Consider the following 17,758-nt stretch of genomic DNA (forward strand, 5'->3'; position numbering starts at 1 on the left):
CGCGACCAAAATGCTTGCTTGCAACATGTGAACGATAGTGACGCCGGAGGCGGATGCCAAGACCCACCTGCCCGGCATTTCCCGTCCTCCGCTCTGAACTCCGCAAAAGTTCCCGGCGGCGGCGCATCGCATCGCCTTTGCAACAGCATCACTTGTACCCCACGCTTGCTTCCTGCGACAGTTGTATCCAGTTTCCACAAGATGGCTTTTCCAGGAGGCGTGGGCTCTATGCCAGCCGCCATGAATCCCAACGCAGGCATGTCGGAGCAGGAGCAGCAAATGGTGAAAGCAGTATGTGCAACTCCATCTCTATGTAGTTGTGTTGGAACAGAACGACATGCCACGAGAACAAGGCTGGCTATACAACACTGCCAGAGCATGGTTCGAAAGAATCGTAGCTAACATCCACGCAGATGCAAATGGGTATGGAATCTTGCATCGGCAAGACAGTAATGGCAGGCGTCATGGGTGGCGGTTTGGGTGCTATGTTCGGACTCTTCATGGCTTCCGTATGTGGCCAAACAACGCATGATTTCGAAAGAAAGAGAAGGCACGACTGACATGCACAGATGCGATACGATACCCCGATGTCACAGCCCCTCCCCGTCAACACGCCGGCTACAAAACCTACAACCGCAGCCACCGGCGCAACGGCAACGGCAGGCGTCAAGCCTTCGACAATAGCTACCGGTAGCGTCAACTCCACATCTGCAGCCACTCTCCCCTCAGCACCCTCTGCCTCTGCGACTGCTACCCTTCCAAACCCCACCGCTACCGGTACCGTACCGCTTACAGACCTTCCCCTACGCCAACAACTGCGTGCCGGCCTGCGCGATATGTACCGATCCTCAATCTCTAGTGGACGCAATTTCGCCAAAGTTGGTGCTATCTTCTCAGGGACCGAGTGCGCAATCGAGGGCCTCCGAGCCAAGAACGATCTGTACAATGGAGTGGCGGGGGGCTGCTTGACTGGCGGTATATTGGCAAGAAACGCTGGGCCGCAAGCTGTGGCCGTAGGATGCGCAGGCTTCGCAGTTTTCAGTGCGGCCATTGACGCGTATATGCGCATGCCAGAGGACGAGAGAAGCAAACCTATCGCGTAGTGTCTGTAAGGCGACCATCACGACTATGAGTCGAATCTGGGATGGAATTCATGTCATTGATGTATGTGTACGATATACCACAAGCGACGTTGGGGTGGACTCGCGACTTAGCATTGGGCGGCGTTTGGAGGATTCACTCTATCAAGATTCTCGACTTTACAAACGAGACCAAAAACAATATCGAGGGCTGTGGAATATAATGTTAGTCGTCTCTTGGTGTTACAAAAAAAGACTCGACTCGATGTATGTTGAACCTGCGTCTACTCATCTACCTCCAGCACAAGGCTCCCATTACTGCCACAAGCGCGATCCGACCAATCAAAATTCGCGATGGTCTCACCCCAAAAAAAAGTCGGGCCCCACCGCCACCATCGCGAAATCTTCTACCACACCAGCGGCACGCCCTAGTCATATTGACGATCCAAACTTTATAAACATCCGGACTTTGTATCAGAGTCAACTTTCCACGTGCAACAAACCGAAACCTTCTATTTACCGCCTGCGACTGCTGCCAGTCTACCGCGCAATGGCAACACCCACTGCGACCCAGCAAAAGCCCATTCACTCGCTTATCTTGGATACGGGTCCATTGATCAAGAACACAGTCTCGATCTCTACCATTATCAACGCCGCGGAAGAACTATGGACTACTCCTGCTATTCTCTCCGAAATCCGCGATGAAGCCACACGGTCACGTGTACAAACAACATTGATTCCATTTCTGAAGATAAGGAACCCTCAGCCGGCAAGCTACGATGCAGTCATTGCGTTCAGTAAGAAGACAGGTGATCATGCGGTACTCAGTAGACAGGATTTAGGTATCCTAGCCCTGGCTTACGAAGTGCATTGTGAGAGGAATGGTGGCGACTGGGGCCTGAGAGAAATACCAAAAGGCGAGATAAAGAGGAGGCCTGGGGACACTGAGCAGTCGAACGAGGAGAAATCGCAGAATGGAGGCCTTTCAACCTCAACAAGCAAGCGCAAGAACAGGCGAAGGGCAGCCAAGGCAGCCAACAAGACTACCGAAGATACCGCTGAAGATGTGACGGAAGGCGTACAAATCGATTCCGGATCCGTCGAACCAGAGGATATTGATGAGGGCTGGGAGCAGCCTACAGGCAAGCGGGCGGCGAAGGCCAGAGCGCCCAAATCTACCAAGTTCAACTTCAAGCCCGCAGCAGAGTTAGACAGCAGCCCGCAACAGGCCAAGGACTCGGAGGAGCAGACCGCCCAAGCCGAGGTAGACGAAGAGGAAGGTGGAATAGCTGTCACTCAAGAGCAGGTCGAGGAGCAAATACATGAGCAGGTTGTTGCCCAGATTCAGGATCAGGTTCACGACCAGGTGCAAGACCAGATTCACGAGCAGCTTGAGAAACAGGACAAAGGAGAGCTCGAGTCTCAAGCTGTAGAGCAGGCAGAGGAAAAGATTGAAGAGCAGGTCCAAGAACAGCTTCAGGACCAGCTTCAAGGGCAGGCTGGTGAACAGGGGCAAATCGAGCAATCGGCGGCGGTTGAGGTACCCACCACCAACATCCACATCGAGCAGAAGGCAGAACTCTCACTCGAGCCTGAAACTTCTGGACAGCAGGATCTACCAACTCAACAAGTCAGCTCTGACGAATCAAAACTGGCGCAGGAGCTGGAGGACCTCTCCATATCCCATCACGCCACTCAACAACCTACGCCCCCTATGACTGACGATTCAGCTGTGGAATCTGACTCTGATGGCGACTGGATTACCCCACAGAACCTTACAGAGCACCAAGCCAAAGACGGAGCCATCCAACCGCAAATTCGCACAACAGCCAATCGCCAGCTGGACGTAGCAACCATGACTATCGATTTTGCGATGCAAAACGTGTTGCTCCAGATGAATCTTCAGCTTCTCTCCACAAACATGCAACGCATCAAGAACGTCAACACCAAGGTTCTACGATGCCACGCATGTTTCAACATCGTCAAGCAGATGGACAAGCAATTCTGCCCCCGCTGTGGTCAAGCAACTTTACAACGGGTTTCCTGCTCTACAAACGCCGCTGGAGAGTTCAAGATCCACTTAGCCAAGAACTACCAGTACAACAAGCGTGGCGATAAATACAGCATCCCCAAGCCCATCGCCGGTACTGCAAACACAAAGTGGAGTCATGGTCAGGGAGGAGGGAAAGGCGGCTGGGGTCGAGATCTCATCCTTGCTGAAGATCAGAAGGAATACACGAGGCGCGCTGAAGAGGACAAAAGGACCAGGACGAGGGATCTCATGGATGACAACTACCTGCCGGGCATTCTCACAGGCGATCGGGGCAGAGCCGGTGGCAGAGTCAAGGTAGGCGCAGGCAAGAACGTCAATGCGAAGAAGAGGACGTAGGATGATGTCGTGGCTGCCACTGAGCCAAAGCAGTTGGGGGCATGCAGAATTTTGGTCAGGTGGACTCGGATGATCTGATGTGGTGGTGAAAGCCATCGGGTTATCCGGCTTGCTGGGTTTAGGGCGTAAAGGTTCATGGCGAATGGTGTTGAGCCACGCTTGGTTGATCATCGGAAGATATGTCCCAGACAGACACATGATATCCTAAAAGTTTCTATTTGTCCTCCTCAGTTATTGAGGAGATAGCCCCTTGCCGCCTCGCTCCACCTGTCCTATTCGCTTGCAGATAATCCAATGTCTGACGACTGCATGGCAACATGACCCTCCAACCCTTCCAATATACCTTCATGCATCACGCGTTTGTATTCTGAATGCGCGTGATGGGTACCACAGTGCACACCGCTTGTATGTCGCCGTGCTGTGATTATGTGCCATATCTGTGTTGTCCAGTGGTCTCGCTTCCCAAAGCGCCACTACGCCTGTGACTGGGTGGAATAGTAGACCCGGGAAGCCGATTGTGGCTCGGCGCGCTCAATTGTCATATCCGACGTTTGGCCTCTATGTAAGGGTCAACAATCTGCATCCAAACTAGCTGTATGCTGATAACACTTCAAGGTACTTTCGGCACGTTTTGCTGCATTGGTACGGACGCAGTAGTGTGCAGGTACTTAGATCGGCAGTATGGCTTAGCGTATTTCTTATTCCGTGCTTCGAGTTGCAGGGTAGTGCTTTAGATTCTATGTAATATGTACCCAGCATTCAGCCCATGCGCTATGGATGTGAAGCCATGGGTCCGTGTCTTAGAAGGCATAGGAATATGACTCAGCAGTCACTTATTGGGGCGACGCCACTATAGTCTGACAGGACACGGTGCATACAGGGATACTATACGATGCCATCATTCGTATCCTAAGAGCTGTGTGAGAGTGGCTCAGTCGCAGGAAAGTGGCGTAGAACGTATCAGCTCTTGATGTAATCGAAAAGCCAATGCGCAATTGTTTTGAGCGAAAGGACTGGCAGTCAGCAAGCGTATTTCAGTGGTGGCTGAGATTTAATTCCAAGTTCAACCTTGAGCTGACGACCCTGTACGGGTTCAGACGATCGGTGGCCGTCTCATCTGCCCTAGTGGTATATCGCGATTCGGAGCTGGACGCTCTCGTGTCTCACAGCTGCGGAAACGTGGCGTACAGTGACAGCCGAGTCCGTGTAACCACACATTACCCTTACATAGCTCCTTACATAGCACACACGTGGACTGTGCCCAAACGCCTCGCTTACGTCAATTCCATCCAGCTCGAGATGTTTCGATTGGTTCTGGGGGCTCTTCGGGGGTAGATCACGTTTATCGGCGGTGCAGTAAAAGAGCGCTTTATGTGAATAGTAAGGCGTCTCGAGACCCCAGGTGACAGTTGAGTGAATGCCGAGGGGCCAGCATGTGAACGGCGTGGTATGAGAGTATACAAAGACCTCTATTTCGTTACTGTGGTACTGAGGCCACAATTGTCTTGCACTTGCACTGTACAACATACATGGTGTTTGTCTTTTATTGAGTCTGTATGGCGATCCTTAGTATTCTTAGTTCTTGGACATCGCTTCCTAGATCGTACCTTAGACGTGTAAGTCTTGTTCAATTGTTTGTTGTTTCCTTCTTCAGCATCGTCATACTTACCCACTACAGCGATCAAGATCTCCTTTTACACCCGAGTTCACCGACAGCTCTAAACAGCTCGCCTCCTTCGCGGCTGAGGAAGTTCAGACCAAGTCTGGAGACCATCGGGCCAGGGTTATTGCTCGTCTTCGCCATCAAGAGATTCATGTTCCGGATGTACATTACATATACACAGACTGGGCAGCTAAAGTGCACCCGGATGTTCTGGTACTGAGACAGCATTTAGAGGGATATTTCCAAACATTTATTAGTACCGAGAGCCAAAGGAAAAAGCAACGTAGAGTAGACAACGGGCTCTGCGCGGGATACTTTTGGACACATGTGGAACCAGAGAAGTTTGTGATTTTAGGAGAGCTTGTGGCCTGGGTAATTTGGCCGTGTTCCCTTTCGCGATTGTTGACTGACGGAAACCGCAGTTCTTTTTCTGGGACGATGAGATCGATTGCGGTACTCTGACAGATGATCGTGACAAGACCGAAGCTTACTGTGATGATACACTCAACTTTATCCGACATTGTTTGCAGCCAGAACTCGATGGCGAAGTTCCAGCACCGGGGCGGTTGCATAACTGCGGTCCATGGGTCAACATAGGAAGAGCAATGCAGGAGGGCCAGTCGAGAGGTACGCCCGACTGAAGTATGATATACAAACATTAGCTAATAGGTATTGTAGAAGCACGCGACCGGTTTGCTGAAACCATCTACGACTTTATCCGCGGCGTCAAGACATCTCAGGCTACATGGGCACAGGGGATGTCCACTCTCGAGGAATATACAGCGCGCCGCTTGAGAACTGTTGGTACAAATCCTTGCATTGCTGTCATGCAATGGGCCTACAATCTCACTCTTCCACCGTCGATCTGGTACCACGAAGCTGTACTAGCTATAACGCGCGAAGTAGCCATATCCGACTTCCTCTGGAACGACATCGTGAGCTTGCGGAAGGAGATAGACGACGGCGATATCGATTCTGCTATCCCAGTCATGGTATGGAATGAGGGATGCAGCGCGCAGGTTGCCGTTGATCGATGTGTGAAGATGGTGGAGGAGAGCTGGGCGAGGCTATTGGAAGCAGAGACACGACTTGTGAAGGCGCATGCTCAAGATTCTGAGCAAACCAGGCGCGATATCGAGACGCTGGTCGGCGGGTGTAAAGACGTGTTGGTTGGACATATGGTTTATTCGTGAGGCTTTTGGGCAAACTGCATCCAGGACTACGCTAACTTTAAGCTAGGCTCAAGATTCCGCGCAACATGTCCGCAGCAAAGATGAACGAGACGGATTGCAGTTTCTGCATCATACTATAGCGCCGGGGTTATAGAGACGTCGTCCGAGATAGGCTGTTCCCTGATCTAATGTGAATATAGTGCATGATAGACCCGAGGGCAAAGAGTAGTTTCCGTCTGTTATATATACGTTCTTGGTTGGTTCAGAAGACGAATGGCTGCAGCTTGATACGAAGGCTGGAACAGACTTTCCTCAATACAAACCCGGAGCAATACAGCCAGTTCTCTGGGCGTAGTGAAAACCGTCATCGTGATTTATTTTGTGTGTCCGGCTTTGCAAAAGCAATGCGGGACTCCCCTTTCGTCAGAGATAGGGCCACATTGATCGGACGAAGAGGCAGGGCGGCGTACTCATCGTCGTTCCCCGCCGCGATAGCGACGTGTTGGGGCTTTGTGATGAGTTGTCGCTATCTGGAGCACAGTCTGTCGTCGTGCGGACCACTTTCAGGCAGACAATTGACGTGATGCGGTTAAGTTGTGATTGGTCGGGCGGCGAGGTGTCCGAATCGCCAGGAGGAAAGAACGCGTCTTTGTCTTAGCTTCCGCAGCCGGGACCAGGCTTCGTCCCAGCTTCAGACCTCATGTCACGTCTTGAACCCAACCTCCCACCCATCGCATATATACGATCAAACTTGACGCTCCCTCTGATGGCTGTCCCCACAGCCAGGCGCCGTGCCCGCCTCAACCGACGCGCTACTTGCACTCCTACGCCCCTTAGCGGCTGGCTCCATCGGCCTGCAAGCCCTCTCAATTCGTATACGCTTCGCCTACACACAACCGACGCGCCCACTTGAGCTCTTGGGTCTTTGCCGGCATGGGCAAGGATCGCAATACTGGCGGACGTTTGCCCAAACCCATGCCACATGGAAGAAGCCTCCGAAGGTGACTGCAGCCAGCATACGGCGTAGAAGCGTCTAGGTCATGTATACCTCGGACCAAGGCCCGGTTGTCGCCAGGTCCCGACGGTGGCCATCCGCCAGCGGATGCCGTAGAACCGGACAAGGTGTCCAATCTCTCATCTCTTGGTCGGGGCCATCGTGGAAGTAATCTCGGCTCGGTTGAGCTGGCATTCGATGCACTCGAATCCATCTCGTACCGCCGGTGATTTCTTGGCAGATCGCTCCATAGGTTCGCGATCATGGCGCAAATGGCCCGTCTCGTCAGGTTCGCCCGCAATGGTCCAGATCTAACTCCCGCAAAAGGCCTCTGGTAGCGGCGTTTCGGTCCCAGCCAATGGATGCTTCTTCTCTGGGCTCTCGATAACCCATTCACTGGGGCTCAAGCCACTCAGTATATTGCTACCAACGAAGTCACTCGTTGCCTGATCATCAGCGTATCTCAAATCAGGAGTGGTCTAAACTGTGCCACATGCTCCACAGACTACCACCAGACAGTTATACAGATATCCTATGTCGATATCGAGACAAGCGCACACTGAGGTGGGCGCAGATCCTTTGCTGAGGCCTGCGTAGTGTCTTGAATCCGACCAAATAGCCTCTCCACCAAGATGTCAGCCGCGCAAGGTACGACTTGCCCCTCGTTAGGCCACGCCGCCTGAATTGATACTTTGCGGTGACTGCTCTGAAGCCCGAGGTTTTAGTGCGGGGTCATATTGTCAGTGTACCTTATCTGACTGGCTTCCATATTTGAAAGCAGCCGCGGGTGCAGCAGTGGGGGATCGATTCGATAGACAGCGTTCCGTCCCGTGCGATTCCTGGAGGCAGTACGCCTTACGATTGGGGGTCGAGTCGTTAACGTACGCATGACTTCCATCGTGGCAAGTTCATCCCGTGTGTCGCTATGTCAACCGGTGAGTGTTTGTTCGTAATTTCCGCTAGTTTACGTCGCTGTCGGGCGAGGACGCGAGACGACAAGGGTTGTTGTCCGGTGAGGGAAGTCCCACGATCATGCAGGTCGCATGAACCATCTGCTTCGATCAGCAGGTTGATGCCGCCAACTAGGTAAGGAGTACTTACCCACTGCAGCCGAATATCACATTAGCGGCACTTTTTATAGACCTCTTCACCAATTGAAAACCTTCGGCATGCTTGGAAGTGAAGAAAGAAGGCAATCATGCAGGAGAAGGTCCTCCGGTGGTTCTGGGGCTGCACGCCTAGTCTGTCAGCCAGTTCATTTCTACTTAAGACACTCTCACCCTTATACATCGAGAAGCCGCTCCGTTCTACTTATTTGAGAAGTGATTCGATCAACTCGTAAATGTCGCTTCAGATAGCCGCCGAACGGGCACAAAGAGTCGGACACGCTTGCCGGTCGATCAGTACAATAAGCGCCCATTGAGGAACGTTGGTCCACAATGTCCGTACGCCGGCTTTATAACCCCTCTTTCTCGCAGAGCCGCACCTCTGGGATCTTTGTTCCAAGATACATGCACATCTTATCGCGGCAACGGTTTGACCATACAGCAAAAGCGTGCACAGGTGGCGATGCACTACCATCCAGCGCTGTTTATACTCGATCTACGAAGCGATGTTCAACTCACCTACAAGCAAGACATCACAACTCTAGTGGCAAGCATAGTGCATGCGACCGCAATCGCTTCACGAAGACGACACAGTCTTCATAATGCAGCCGTAAGATGAACAGAAACCAGGCTTTCGACACGTCTCTCGCTTAGACTGCTCGACAGATCGTTCTTCCGCTGTCTCGCAACAAGTGCCGTGCAACGGACGGCACACACGAGGCGCTTCGCTAGGAGGGATCCACCCTTGATCTCTCTTGGGTTGGCGCTGTGCCACTCCATCTTGTTGGCTCGCCGGTTGAGACCGGCTGTTATGCTGCAGGCGATGGGACACGTTGGGCGCGATCCACGGCCGGTTGGCACCGATGCTTTTTGCTGAGATGCAGCTGAAAAGTTCAATGGCCACCGAAATACTACGGCTCCCATGGTGCTGTCATGGCAAAATTCCGTTCCCACCGGCACTGTCTTCAGAAGACAGGACATACGATACAAGACATGCAGATGTTACTTGCTCATACCACCATTCCGGCAAAACCGAGGCAGCTACACGACGACATAGATCAGCGACCAGGGAATGAAACTATCCACGGCGGGGTAATGGAGACTGGGCTGATTGCGTGTGGCCCACGTATACGTCTGCTGCAGCCGATGCAGGATCTTGCGCCATGCCTCTTTCAGGGCATCTCTAGCTTATCAGAGGGCTGCTCCGAAGCTTTGGCTGTCAATCAGATATCCCGCCCCGCACTGTTGCCATGTAGGAGCTTGTCGCCTGACCTCTTGACTGGGATGCTGTCACTTGCAAGTCGTTAAACGCAGAGCCGCATGGCGATGAGAAGGATAAAGACATGTCGAGTGAGGGGGCAGTGATGGTCTGGAACAAGGCCAGCACATCCGCCTCACGGTCAAGAAAACCACACCGTTCATCAAGGATTTTCTGCACGAAGACGCGCCAGTAGTAAGCGATGTCGCGCACTCGTCCCGGCTCAGTGGTCAGTTGCATCAGGTCCAAGGATGTATACCCTACTAAGTGATTCTTCCAGCCCTCATACCTTTTCCAGATCGACGAGATTTACGAGAACACGGGGGATTCTCTTGCCCAATATGATACCCATGGTATCTGGCAGCCTACGACAGGTCCTTATGCGAGTCACGACTTCACGCCTGGTGTAGGTGCTTCGGGCAAAATTTGGCTCTGCGATGGGTTGCAGATACGCGAAGTCTCGCAGCTCCCTTGGAATGCCCAATGGTATAAAACCTTTTCGGTGTACTACGGTTGTGGAGCTGGATTTTGGGTGCTGCAAGGAGATGCGCGAAATCCGCCGGTTCACGACGTTTTCCACAAACTGCAGTTCAACTATTACCAGCACCCTCCCGAATCATCCTATCTGACTAATGCTGGTCAACACAACATGCTCCGTGTACAACTGCAAAACGGGGCGGCAGACCTGCTCTTACCCGACATATACCATACCAACGCTACTGCCTCACATGTTCAATATGGCGGAGTCGTGGGTGAGCTGCCGATATTTCTAGCTCTGATGGCCTTCACGACGTCTCGAGAGTATCTTCCATCGGTTTTACCCCATATGTTCACAGAAGGGCGCTGGAACCCATGGCACGGATGGCGATTCCCCAGTGAGTTCTCGCGTCAGGAACACACAACCATACTAATTCCTCCAGGGCTTCCACAGCGCGGTGTTGTTGTCAAAGTTTACAACTGCCCTATTGACTACCCACCAGAGAGACCACGAGGCTCGACAGCTACAGATCTCTACAACTACGAGATAGGTAGTACTGTCAAATACTTCAACTAGTGGGTGTTCCAGGATTGGTAGGCGACAGACGCCGCCTAAGCTCGGATCATCACCCACAAGCTGTTCTGTCAGCCTTACAGCCCTACCGGCACTTGACCGGTTTCCATCTGCACCGCCCCGCTTGATATACGCATGACATACGCTATTCCATTTGCAGTAAGTATACATGGTCCTACTCCTATGGACAGTTCATTGCACTCAATCACCGTAACGCGGAATCTTCCTTATCTACTGCACGATTCTTATTCTCGGTTTTATGCTGGAAACATCCGCATTCTCCTGGCTTTGTGTTCTCTCATATTTCTTTCACAGATTGCCAACCACTGTTACAATATCCATGATCCAGATAGCCATATACGTTTATTGAATACAACACTATCTGTCTACCACGACACTTTCTAGCTTGGAACTATGCACATCTTGTCCTTCCCCGTGACGTTCACGGGCCATGAGGCGACTTGGACATCAAGTATGAGGCATATTCACAACATTGCAACGAAGAGCCCAAACACCTGCACTTGGCTGTCGAGGAAGTAAAGGCATGCAAGTGAGCAGGCATGACGAGACATGATCGCTCATGAGCACCGCGAAGCTTACAGCCGGATTCGAAGCCAAGATTGTTGATACTTTGTAAACCCAGAGTGCTTCTATCAGGGTATCATGAATGGCCGAACAATGCATCTTCACTGTTCAGGTTCCCATGCCCCAGACAACAACGTTGCCATCGCCGCCACCACTACACCATTCCCGCCTCGTCTTGCAGAAGGCCACAGCGGATACTACATCCTTCTTGGCCTTCGTGACTAGTACGGGCGCCGGACCCCTTACCTCCCTCATGTCGGAATGTTTGAATTTGTGCAGGCATGTCCCCTCCAACATGTCCCACGCAAAGACCATCCCGTCATCACTGCCACTAATGACCACGCTGTCGTTCAAACCAAGGGTGCTTCTGACTCTTAGGTCCTTGTTCAGAAAAGCATCGTCCTTGTACGTTTTGAGCAATTCGCCGTTGGTACGATCCATGAGCCTGACGGTCGAATCCAACGAACCGACCAGAAGCTCTGTGCCCTTCTTGCTAACGGCCAAACTCGTACAGCTCGGTCCCACGACATCAACCTGACACGTGCCCATCCTGATATCATAACTCCTGACACGGCCGTCTACGCTCGCTGCTATGATATCCGCGTCGTGTATCGCGACGTCAGAGATGCTATCTTTTGCGTCTGACAAGGTCATGATGGGCTTATATGCGTTGGATTTTGTATCCCAAACCCTGACGGTGCCATCGAACGAGCCCGTCGCTACGATACTGTCGCTCTCACCTCCAAACACGCCGCGATTCACACGTCCAGCATGACCAGTCCACCTGCGTATCGTCTGCGCTGTCTGCACGTCCCACAGGAACACTGTCTTGTCTCCGCCCGTGCTGACAAACTTGTCATTGGCCGAGTTCACGTCGATGCTGAGGACTTCATACCCGTGCGCTGTGTACTTGTTCACGAGGCCGGGGGGTCGTTGCGAGGACGATGTTGGGGCGGTAGAGGTAGGCGGCGCTTTCGACGGGTTGTAAAGACGGATTGTGCGGTCGGACGAGCCGGTTAAGATGTAGGTTTGGGAGCCTGAGGAGTAGGCGACTGCGTGAACGAGGCCGGCGTGGCCAGTCAATTTGGCAATGGGCGTTGTTGGGAATGACATTACGCTCTCGCGGGCAATCGCAGGCTGAGAAGTGCGTTATGAGTCTGCCTGCTGTCGTTCGCAAACGTGACGGACTTCTCCTGTGAGGAAGCGAAGGTTTTGTTCTCTGATGCCGCAGCTATCGAAGTATGGGTGTTCAGGACATTGTGGGGAAGCTTGCAGGGGCGATGTTGGTAGCGGAGCAATTGCGCTTTGTTCCAGCGGCTCCTCTCTATCGTGGAAAGAATGTGCGATGCGCAGCTACGCGAAACCGTCACGGACATGCGGAGAGGGTAGAAAGTCGGACACGCGCCATGCATCTGGTACCTGCCAAGGCCGGAGTGGGGCGATGACGCTCGATTAGCTCCCGCGACTTTTTGGTCCCTCAGTAATTAGCTGCCTATACACGTCTAAACATCAACAACAGCGCGCTTGCACTACAATCACGTATTGGTATTGTCTTCTTGTCTTCCCACGATAAGTACAAAAAATCTAGTTCCACGAGATCCCGCTATGTCACTCCAGCACCTTGACAGCGCCCCCAAGGCAGACGACTTCACCCCGCTATCTGAACACCAATCCCAGACCCCGACTTCCTTCTTTGGCGCAAAACCCGTTCTGCATGCTCATTATGAGGGCATGACTTTGGTGACTGCTGCCGATCAGCTTAAACAAGATGCCGCATTTAGCAAATTCAGCTCGAAACGCGAGGGCGAAGAGGACTTGGTCGAGGGTGTCGAGATTTGGGTGTCTTCGGAGTAAGTCTTAATTATGCTCAGCCAGGAAACATGCTAATATATGGCTACAGAAACGTCATTCTGTTCCAGAGCACACCCTCGCCCGTCGGCGTATCCATCCCGTATCCATCCCTCGCGCTCCACGCAACGATGAAGTACAAGTCCACTATTGAGGCGCTTTACGTCAACATTTCGCTCAATGACGCCGAAACCGTAAACGAAGACGATGACATTCACATGCTCGAGATTACCGTGCTACCCCCATCATACACTTCGAAACCCACCGAGACATGTATCACGGAGCTGTTCAATGCGCTGAACACTTGCGCGGACCTACATCCCGATCCAGATGGCAGCGAAGACGATGGCGAGGACATACTGGATGACTCCGCGCCCGGCGCTTCGGGCTGGATAACAGCAGAGAACATGGATGAATACATGGACGAGAACGGCAACTTCAGCGGCATGGTAATTGGTGAGGAGCTGGGTCCCGGAGCTGGAACAGTGAGGGCAAGGGAAGATGTCGATGGGAGCGCCAACGGAGTCAATGGTGCGGATGGGCATGAAGAAAAGTACTACCGTACTGGATAAACATGTATGAATGTCAAGAAGTAAGGGAAATCGAAAGAGTCGAAAAGCTTTATCAGCAGGATACACGAGATAACGCCAGCAATTGGCTGCAATTCGGTGGCTGTGAGTGTCCACTCGTTCCGCCCTGTTCAGCAAAACCACCCTCACCTTCAGTAGACCACCTTTGCCACGCAGGGCAATAATCGAGGACGTTCACCTCGCCATTCCCATCTCCAACCTCTTCTCGCCCCGCTCAACATCTCTCGTATAAACTGGCAATGGTTCCCGAACCATGCCAACCTCTAGACCTTTCTGCTCGTCGTTGATCCCTCGTCTCGCTCTACTTTCCCGTCCCCGATCCTCTTACTTCACGTTTGCCGGTGGCTTTACCAGCTTTCACATTACGTCGTAAGCGGCATCGGTAGAGGAGATAGGTAAGCACTATGACACCGAGAAGACTGATGATGAGCCCGACGATGATGGCTGTGCGGATTGATTCCTTGCTAGGTGTTTGAGTAGGCCGTGGGCGCGTGGTTGGCATGGTAAAAGACTCGAAAGGATAGCACCCAGCATGCAATGTGCTAATCGTCTTTTGCTTATGACGAGGACGTTTCGAGTGATGTACAAGCCACTTGTACACAGCGACCTCCGATGACGCGAACAAACATTTTGCTCAGCCCAATAACGAAACACGAAGGATCTGAACATGCATTCGAAGTGTTTTTGTATTCTGATTCAGCAAGATCCAGCAATCAGCTGCTTCCTTGTACTTACAACAGTAGTGACTCACAATGCAATGAAATCGCTCGTCACAAAACAAGTGCACAGTAAATCACGTATAACGGCTGTGGCCAGTGGTGGAAGCAAGCAAGCGTTGCTAACTCCGCTCTTCACATACTTTACTAAATCTACGACGTAAGGCTGACCTCTGACGCTGCACAACGCATACACCGATCTGACACTCGATCATCCTCTCAGCCTGACCGTTTGGCCTTACTTCCACCAATCAAAATCCAATGCATTTGCCACAAAGCTCCAAAAGGCGTTTGTCCAGATGCAGGTTCGACGTAACCGCCGGATGCGTTGAGCTTCTCCTCTTCTTTGCGTTTGTAAGAGTGTCGCTCATCGCCGTAGTCGATCATAGTTGAGCCTCAGGCTTTGGCTCGGAAAAGAAGTGATCGGGAACGGTTGTCGGTGGGATTGATACGCTCGCTGCTGAGTGCAGGAAGAGAAGTAACACATCGTCGGCTGGAAAGTGGCCGCCAACGCCAGGATGCCACTGGCGTTTCTATCTTCTCGGAGACTGTGGCAAGGTCGGGTACGGAACTCGCGAAGGAGGGTTTGCAACAGGTGCAGGCTGCACTACATCTGCGTACATTGGTGGCCATCCTGAGAACGAACTGCCATTCGTGTGCGGTGCAATTTCTGTACGTGTACGTCTATCCTCTCTCACGGCTTCGTGATATGCTGGAAGCACATCATCCAAGTGTGCTTCTTCATTGTCTTGACCTCCACGGCTCCGCTCTCCCTGGTCTGGTCTTGCTCCTACTGGGCCTCCACGATCTCCACTTCTACTGTCGTGTCTGTCTCTCCCTGAAGCACTTCTAACTTCGCCATACAGCGCTTCCACATGACGGCGTTCAGCCGCGGCCCCTTCTTCCGCAGCTTGCTGGCTACGCAACTCGCTTAGGAGCATTGGTCTCTTCCTCTCTCGTGCTTGAGAGTACTGGGGCCCATAGCAACATCTCAATAATGATAGAACAATGATGACTGCAATGAGTATGCCAATGATGACTCCAACTCGTTTGCCAATCGGCCAGCCATACCATCCGTCCGTTCGACAGCGGTTGAATTTGGATTGAATACAAGCCCGAATTTGATATCGAGCATGGGGCGTATAGGCTGCACCCGAGAAAGGTGTATGCAACCAGTCTTGGGCCGTTATAGGGATAGGAGTCGCCGTAGGTCTGGGAGGCGATACATCGGTCATAATTGCTGCTAAGGTGGCTCGAAAACGAAGATGGGCGCCATAATACTCAGTAAGTCCAGCAGGACGAGAGCTGTGCTATGTATACATCCAGGTATCGAGTCGCATGTTTGCAGCTTATACCGGTTAGAGATACCAAGCATCGTATTCCTATCGTTCAGAACGCCACAGCGTATGCAAAGCTTGGGGCTTCCATCTCGTGCTTCTAACCGAGCTGGTACAGTTGCAGGATTGGCGGGAACGTCATGTCATGGACTCGCAAGCGCAGTTTAATCAGCCGCGTGACCTTGAGGCTGGGCTTTCCTTGCCCGAACACCCGGATGTCAGCCCTGTGAGGCTGATTTTGGCCGCATATCCGCTTGCTGAATGGTGTCGCGCCTCCACCGATTATTTTGCCAAGCCTGAGGAGATCTGGATTGGAGTCTTATCGCAGGCCTGCCATCGGAAAAACCTGTTCCAAAGGTGGTGTCGCATATTTGTTCTGTATCGGGGGTCTCGCCTGATCAAGGACATTCAGACACCCCCCCCCCTGTACTAGAGATGCTAATAAACGTGAATCCCAAAAGACAGAGGAAGCGTCGACGGATTCGCTCGTCTATGCTTATACCAGAATGCGATATCGACATTCATCGGTGAGATCGGAAGCCTGGTTTCAAAACGAGCCAACAAGTACGAACGTCCAAGAAAACACACAAGCATTGGGAGCGGATACGTACGATTTTGTCAACTGAGTAAGCTTCTGTGTCACTGGCTATCAAGTAATGTAGGTACGATTGTACCTGGCGTATAAGCGTTGCAAGAGCGACCGAGGAAAGGAAAGACACGCCGGAGCTCAACGCATCGCATCAAGGCTGGGTTCATCATAAAAGGCAATAACGAGCGCAGATGGGAAAAGACGGCATACAACGCCACAGGAGGTCGTTCATTGCTGGACGCGATAGGCTGTGGGTGCAAGCTTCTTCAAGACAGCCAGTTCATGCGGCGCGTTCATAGCAGGTAACCGCCAACCTTACGCGTCAGCGTCACCCTGCGCCATCCGCCCACATCCGCGCCACACTGTGGCTAGCCAATCAGCCACACTGGGACAAGGATCATGACGTTGAAGCATGAGCGTTCAGTAAGGTTTACGCATGGGCGTGATGGCCTTTGGGTTGTTTATAAGTCCTGAGAGTCCCCGCAAAGAGCTAGTCGCATACCTTTACCAACTCGAGAAGTCACACAGACATCAAACGCTGACAAACAGTCATCATCTGTGCAGACAACAACTATCGCAGCGCAAAACCAAGTACACCACTACAGCGCGAAACAGAAGCCAGTCGCAAACATGATCAAAACGCTGCTCTTGATCCTCATCACAATCTTCAGTAGGCTTTTCTCCTTCTTCTCTCTTCCGAGCAGATCCAAACTAACCCATCCACAGTCCCACCCCTCGGTGTCTTTCTCGTAGCGGGCTGCGGCGCCGACTTCTTCATCAACCTACTCCTCACGCTCCTGGGCTGTAAGTTTCTCCTGTACAAGTTGCTCATGAGGCATGCACTGACTTCGCGCTCCTGCAATTAGACTTTCCCGGTCATATCCACGCCTTCTACGTCGAATACGTGTACATCAAGCGACGCGACGAGATACGCGCGGGCATTTACAACGCGCGTCCTGCACCGGGTGTGTACAGTCAGAAAGTACAGAATGGAGGTCACAAGAGCGTGCCTGTTGCGCCTGCGCTTGCGGGTGTAGAGGCAGGACACGGGGTTGTGCCGGCACAGCAGGGTTACGTTCAGCAGCAACAGGGATATGGAACAGTGCATTAGATTGTGAGCGGAATACTCGAGGCTCGGATCCGACAATAGAACAGAGAAGTCGCCAGTCTGATAGGATGTGTCAGTCCCATTCAGAGGTAGAGGGAGACCAATGGACTTACGCTTGACTTTTGTAATCGTCATTCTTACCCGCGTTGTTTGTAGCCCAACTCACCTATCTTGCTTCACGCTCAAGCTGCAAGTGATCATGTCCTTGATATTGCTCGTAGTATTGTACATATATGTACAGTATGCTGATCGTGGTATCCAGAGAACCCAGAT

General features: G+C 52.2%; 8 protein-coding genes across 8 annotated transcripts; 6 read left to right on the forward strand and 2 right to left on the reverse strand.

The window, feature by feature from the left end:
* The first annotated feature begins 125 nt into the window (after positions 1–125).
* On the forward strand, positions 126–1,495 carry BKA58DRAFT_373147 (mitochondrial inner membrane translocase subunit Tim17/Tim22/Tim23/peroxisomal protein PMP24). Its single transcript, XM_046169187.1, has 3 exons — positions 126–291; positions 414–509; positions 570–1,495. Exons 1-3 carry the CDS (start codon positions 202–204, stop codon positions 1,101–1,103), a joined length of 720 nt encoding a protein of 239 aa, XP_046031210.1. The 5' UTR covers positions 126–201; the 3' UTR covers positions 1,104–1,495.
* A 1-nt stretch (position 1,496) lies between these two features.
* BKA58DRAFT_373148 (Nin one binding Zn-ribbon like-domain-containing protein) lies at positions 1,497–3,791 on the forward strand. Its single transcript, XM_046169188.1, has one exon. It carries the CDS (start codon positions 1,630–1,632, stop codon positions 3,466–3,468), a length of 1,839 nt encoding a protein of 612 aa, XP_046031211.1. The 5' UTR covers positions 1,497–1,629; the 3' UTR covers positions 3,469–3,791.
* A 1,233-nt stretch (positions 3,792–5,024) lies between these two features.
* Positions 5,025–6,830, forward strand: BKA58DRAFT_464301 (isoprenoid synthase domain-containing protein; the record flags this gene model as incomplete). Its single annotated transcript, XM_046174905.1, has 5 exons — positions 5,025–5,084; positions 5,147–5,503; positions 5,554–5,758; positions 5,810–6,320; positions 6,371–6,830. 5 exons carry the CDS (start codon positions 5,025–5,027, stop codon positions 6,441–6,443), a joined length of 1,206 nt encoding a protein of 401 aa, XP_046031212.1. The 3' UTR covers positions 6,444–6,830.
* Positions 6,831–9,624: 2,794 nt separating this feature from the next.
* BKA58DRAFT_17827 (uncharacterized protein) lies at positions 9,625–11,060 on the forward strand. Its single transcript, XM_046165329.1, has 3 exons — positions 9,625–9,890; positions 9,942–10,536; positions 10,582–11,060. The coding sequence occupies exons 1-3, from the start codon at positions 9,864–9,866 to the stop codon at positions 10,713–10,715; spliced, it is 756 nt and encodes a 251-aa protein (XP_046031213.1). The 5' UTR covers positions 9,625–9,863; the 3' UTR covers positions 10,716–11,060.
* Positions 11,061–11,064: 4 nt separating this feature from the next.
* BKA58DRAFT_373153 (WD40-repeat-containing domain protein) lies at positions 11,065–12,667 on the reverse strand. Its single transcript, XM_046169189.1, has one exon. It carries the CDS (start codon positions 12,408–12,410, stop codon positions 11,406–11,408), a length of 1,005 nt encoding a protein of 334 aa, XP_046031214.1. The 5' UTR covers positions 12,411–12,667; the 3' UTR covers positions 11,065–11,405.
* Positions 12,668–12,902: 235 nt separating this feature from the next.
* On the forward strand, positions 12,903–13,717 carry BKA58DRAFT_305272 (regulator of volume decrease after cellular swelling-domain-containing protein; the record flags this gene model as incomplete). The annotated part of the gene is made up of 2 exons (XM_046167052.1): positions 12,903–13,147; positions 13,198–13,717. The coding sequence occupies 2 exons, from the start codon at positions 12,903–12,905 to the stop codon at positions 13,715–13,717; spliced, it is 765 nt and encodes a 254-aa protein (XP_046031215.1).
* A 1,267-nt stretch (positions 13,718–14,984) lies between these two features.
* BKA58DRAFT_396631 (uncharacterized protein) lies at positions 14,985–15,686 on the reverse strand (the record flags this gene model as incomplete). Its single annotated transcript, XM_046171369.1, has 1 exon — positions 14,985–15,686. The coding sequence occupies one exon, from the start codon at positions 15,684–15,686 to the stop codon at positions 14,985–14,987; it is 702 nt and encodes a 233-aa protein (XP_046031216.1).
* Positions 15,687–17,007: 1,321 nt separating this feature from the next.
* On the forward strand, positions 17,008–17,488 carry BKA58DRAFT_396632 (uncharacterized protein; the record flags this gene model as incomplete). Its single annotated transcript, XM_046171370.1, has 3 exons — positions 17,008–17,047; positions 17,104–17,181; positions 17,244–17,488. 3 exons carry the CDS (start codon positions 17,008–17,010, stop codon positions 17,486–17,488), a joined length of 363 nt encoding a protein of 120 aa, XP_046031217.1.
* Positions 17,489–17,758: the final 270 nt, after the last annotated feature.

The sequence above is a fragment of the Alternaria rosae genome (assembly GCF_020736505.1).
Source record: "Alternaria rosae strain MPI-PUGE-AT-0040 chromosome Unknown BKA58scaffold_1, whole genome shotgun sequence".
Taxonomy (NCBI): domain Eukaryota; kingdom Fungi; phylum Ascomycota; class Dothideomycetes; order Pleosporales; family Pleosporaceae; genus Alternaria; species Alternaria rosae.

Coding starts and splice junctions, on each gene's coding strand:
- BKA58DRAFT_373147 (XM_046169187.1), top strand. CDS start 202: ATGGCTTTTCCAGGAGGCGTGGGCTCTATGCCAGCCGCCATGAATCCC. Junction 292..413: donor AGCAGCAAATGGTGAAAGCA/GTATGTGCAACT, acceptor ACATCCACGCAG/ATGCAAATGGGTATGGAATC. Junction 510..569: donor TCGGACTCTTCATGGCTTCC/GTATGTGGCCAA, acceptor TGACATGCACAG/ATGCGATACGATACCCCGAT.
- BKA58DRAFT_373148 (XM_046169188.1), top strand. CDS start 1,630: ATGGCAACACCCACTGCGACCCAGCAAAAGCCCATTCACTCGCTTATC.
- BKA58DRAFT_373153 (XM_046169189.1), bottom strand. CDS start 12,410: ATGTCATTCCCAACAACGCCCATTGCCAAATTGACTGGCCACGCCGGC.
- BKA58DRAFT_17827 (XM_046165329.1), top strand. CDS start 9,864: ATGTCGCGCACTCGTCCCGGCTCAGTG. Junction 9,891..9,941: donor GCACTCGTCCCGGCTCAGTG/GTCAGTTGCATC, acceptor TGATTCTTCCAG/CCCTCATACCTTTTCCAGAT. Junction 10,537..10,581: donor GCACGGATGGCGATTCCCCA/GTGAGTTCTCGC, acceptor TAATTCCTCCAG/GGCTTCCACAGCGCGGTGTT.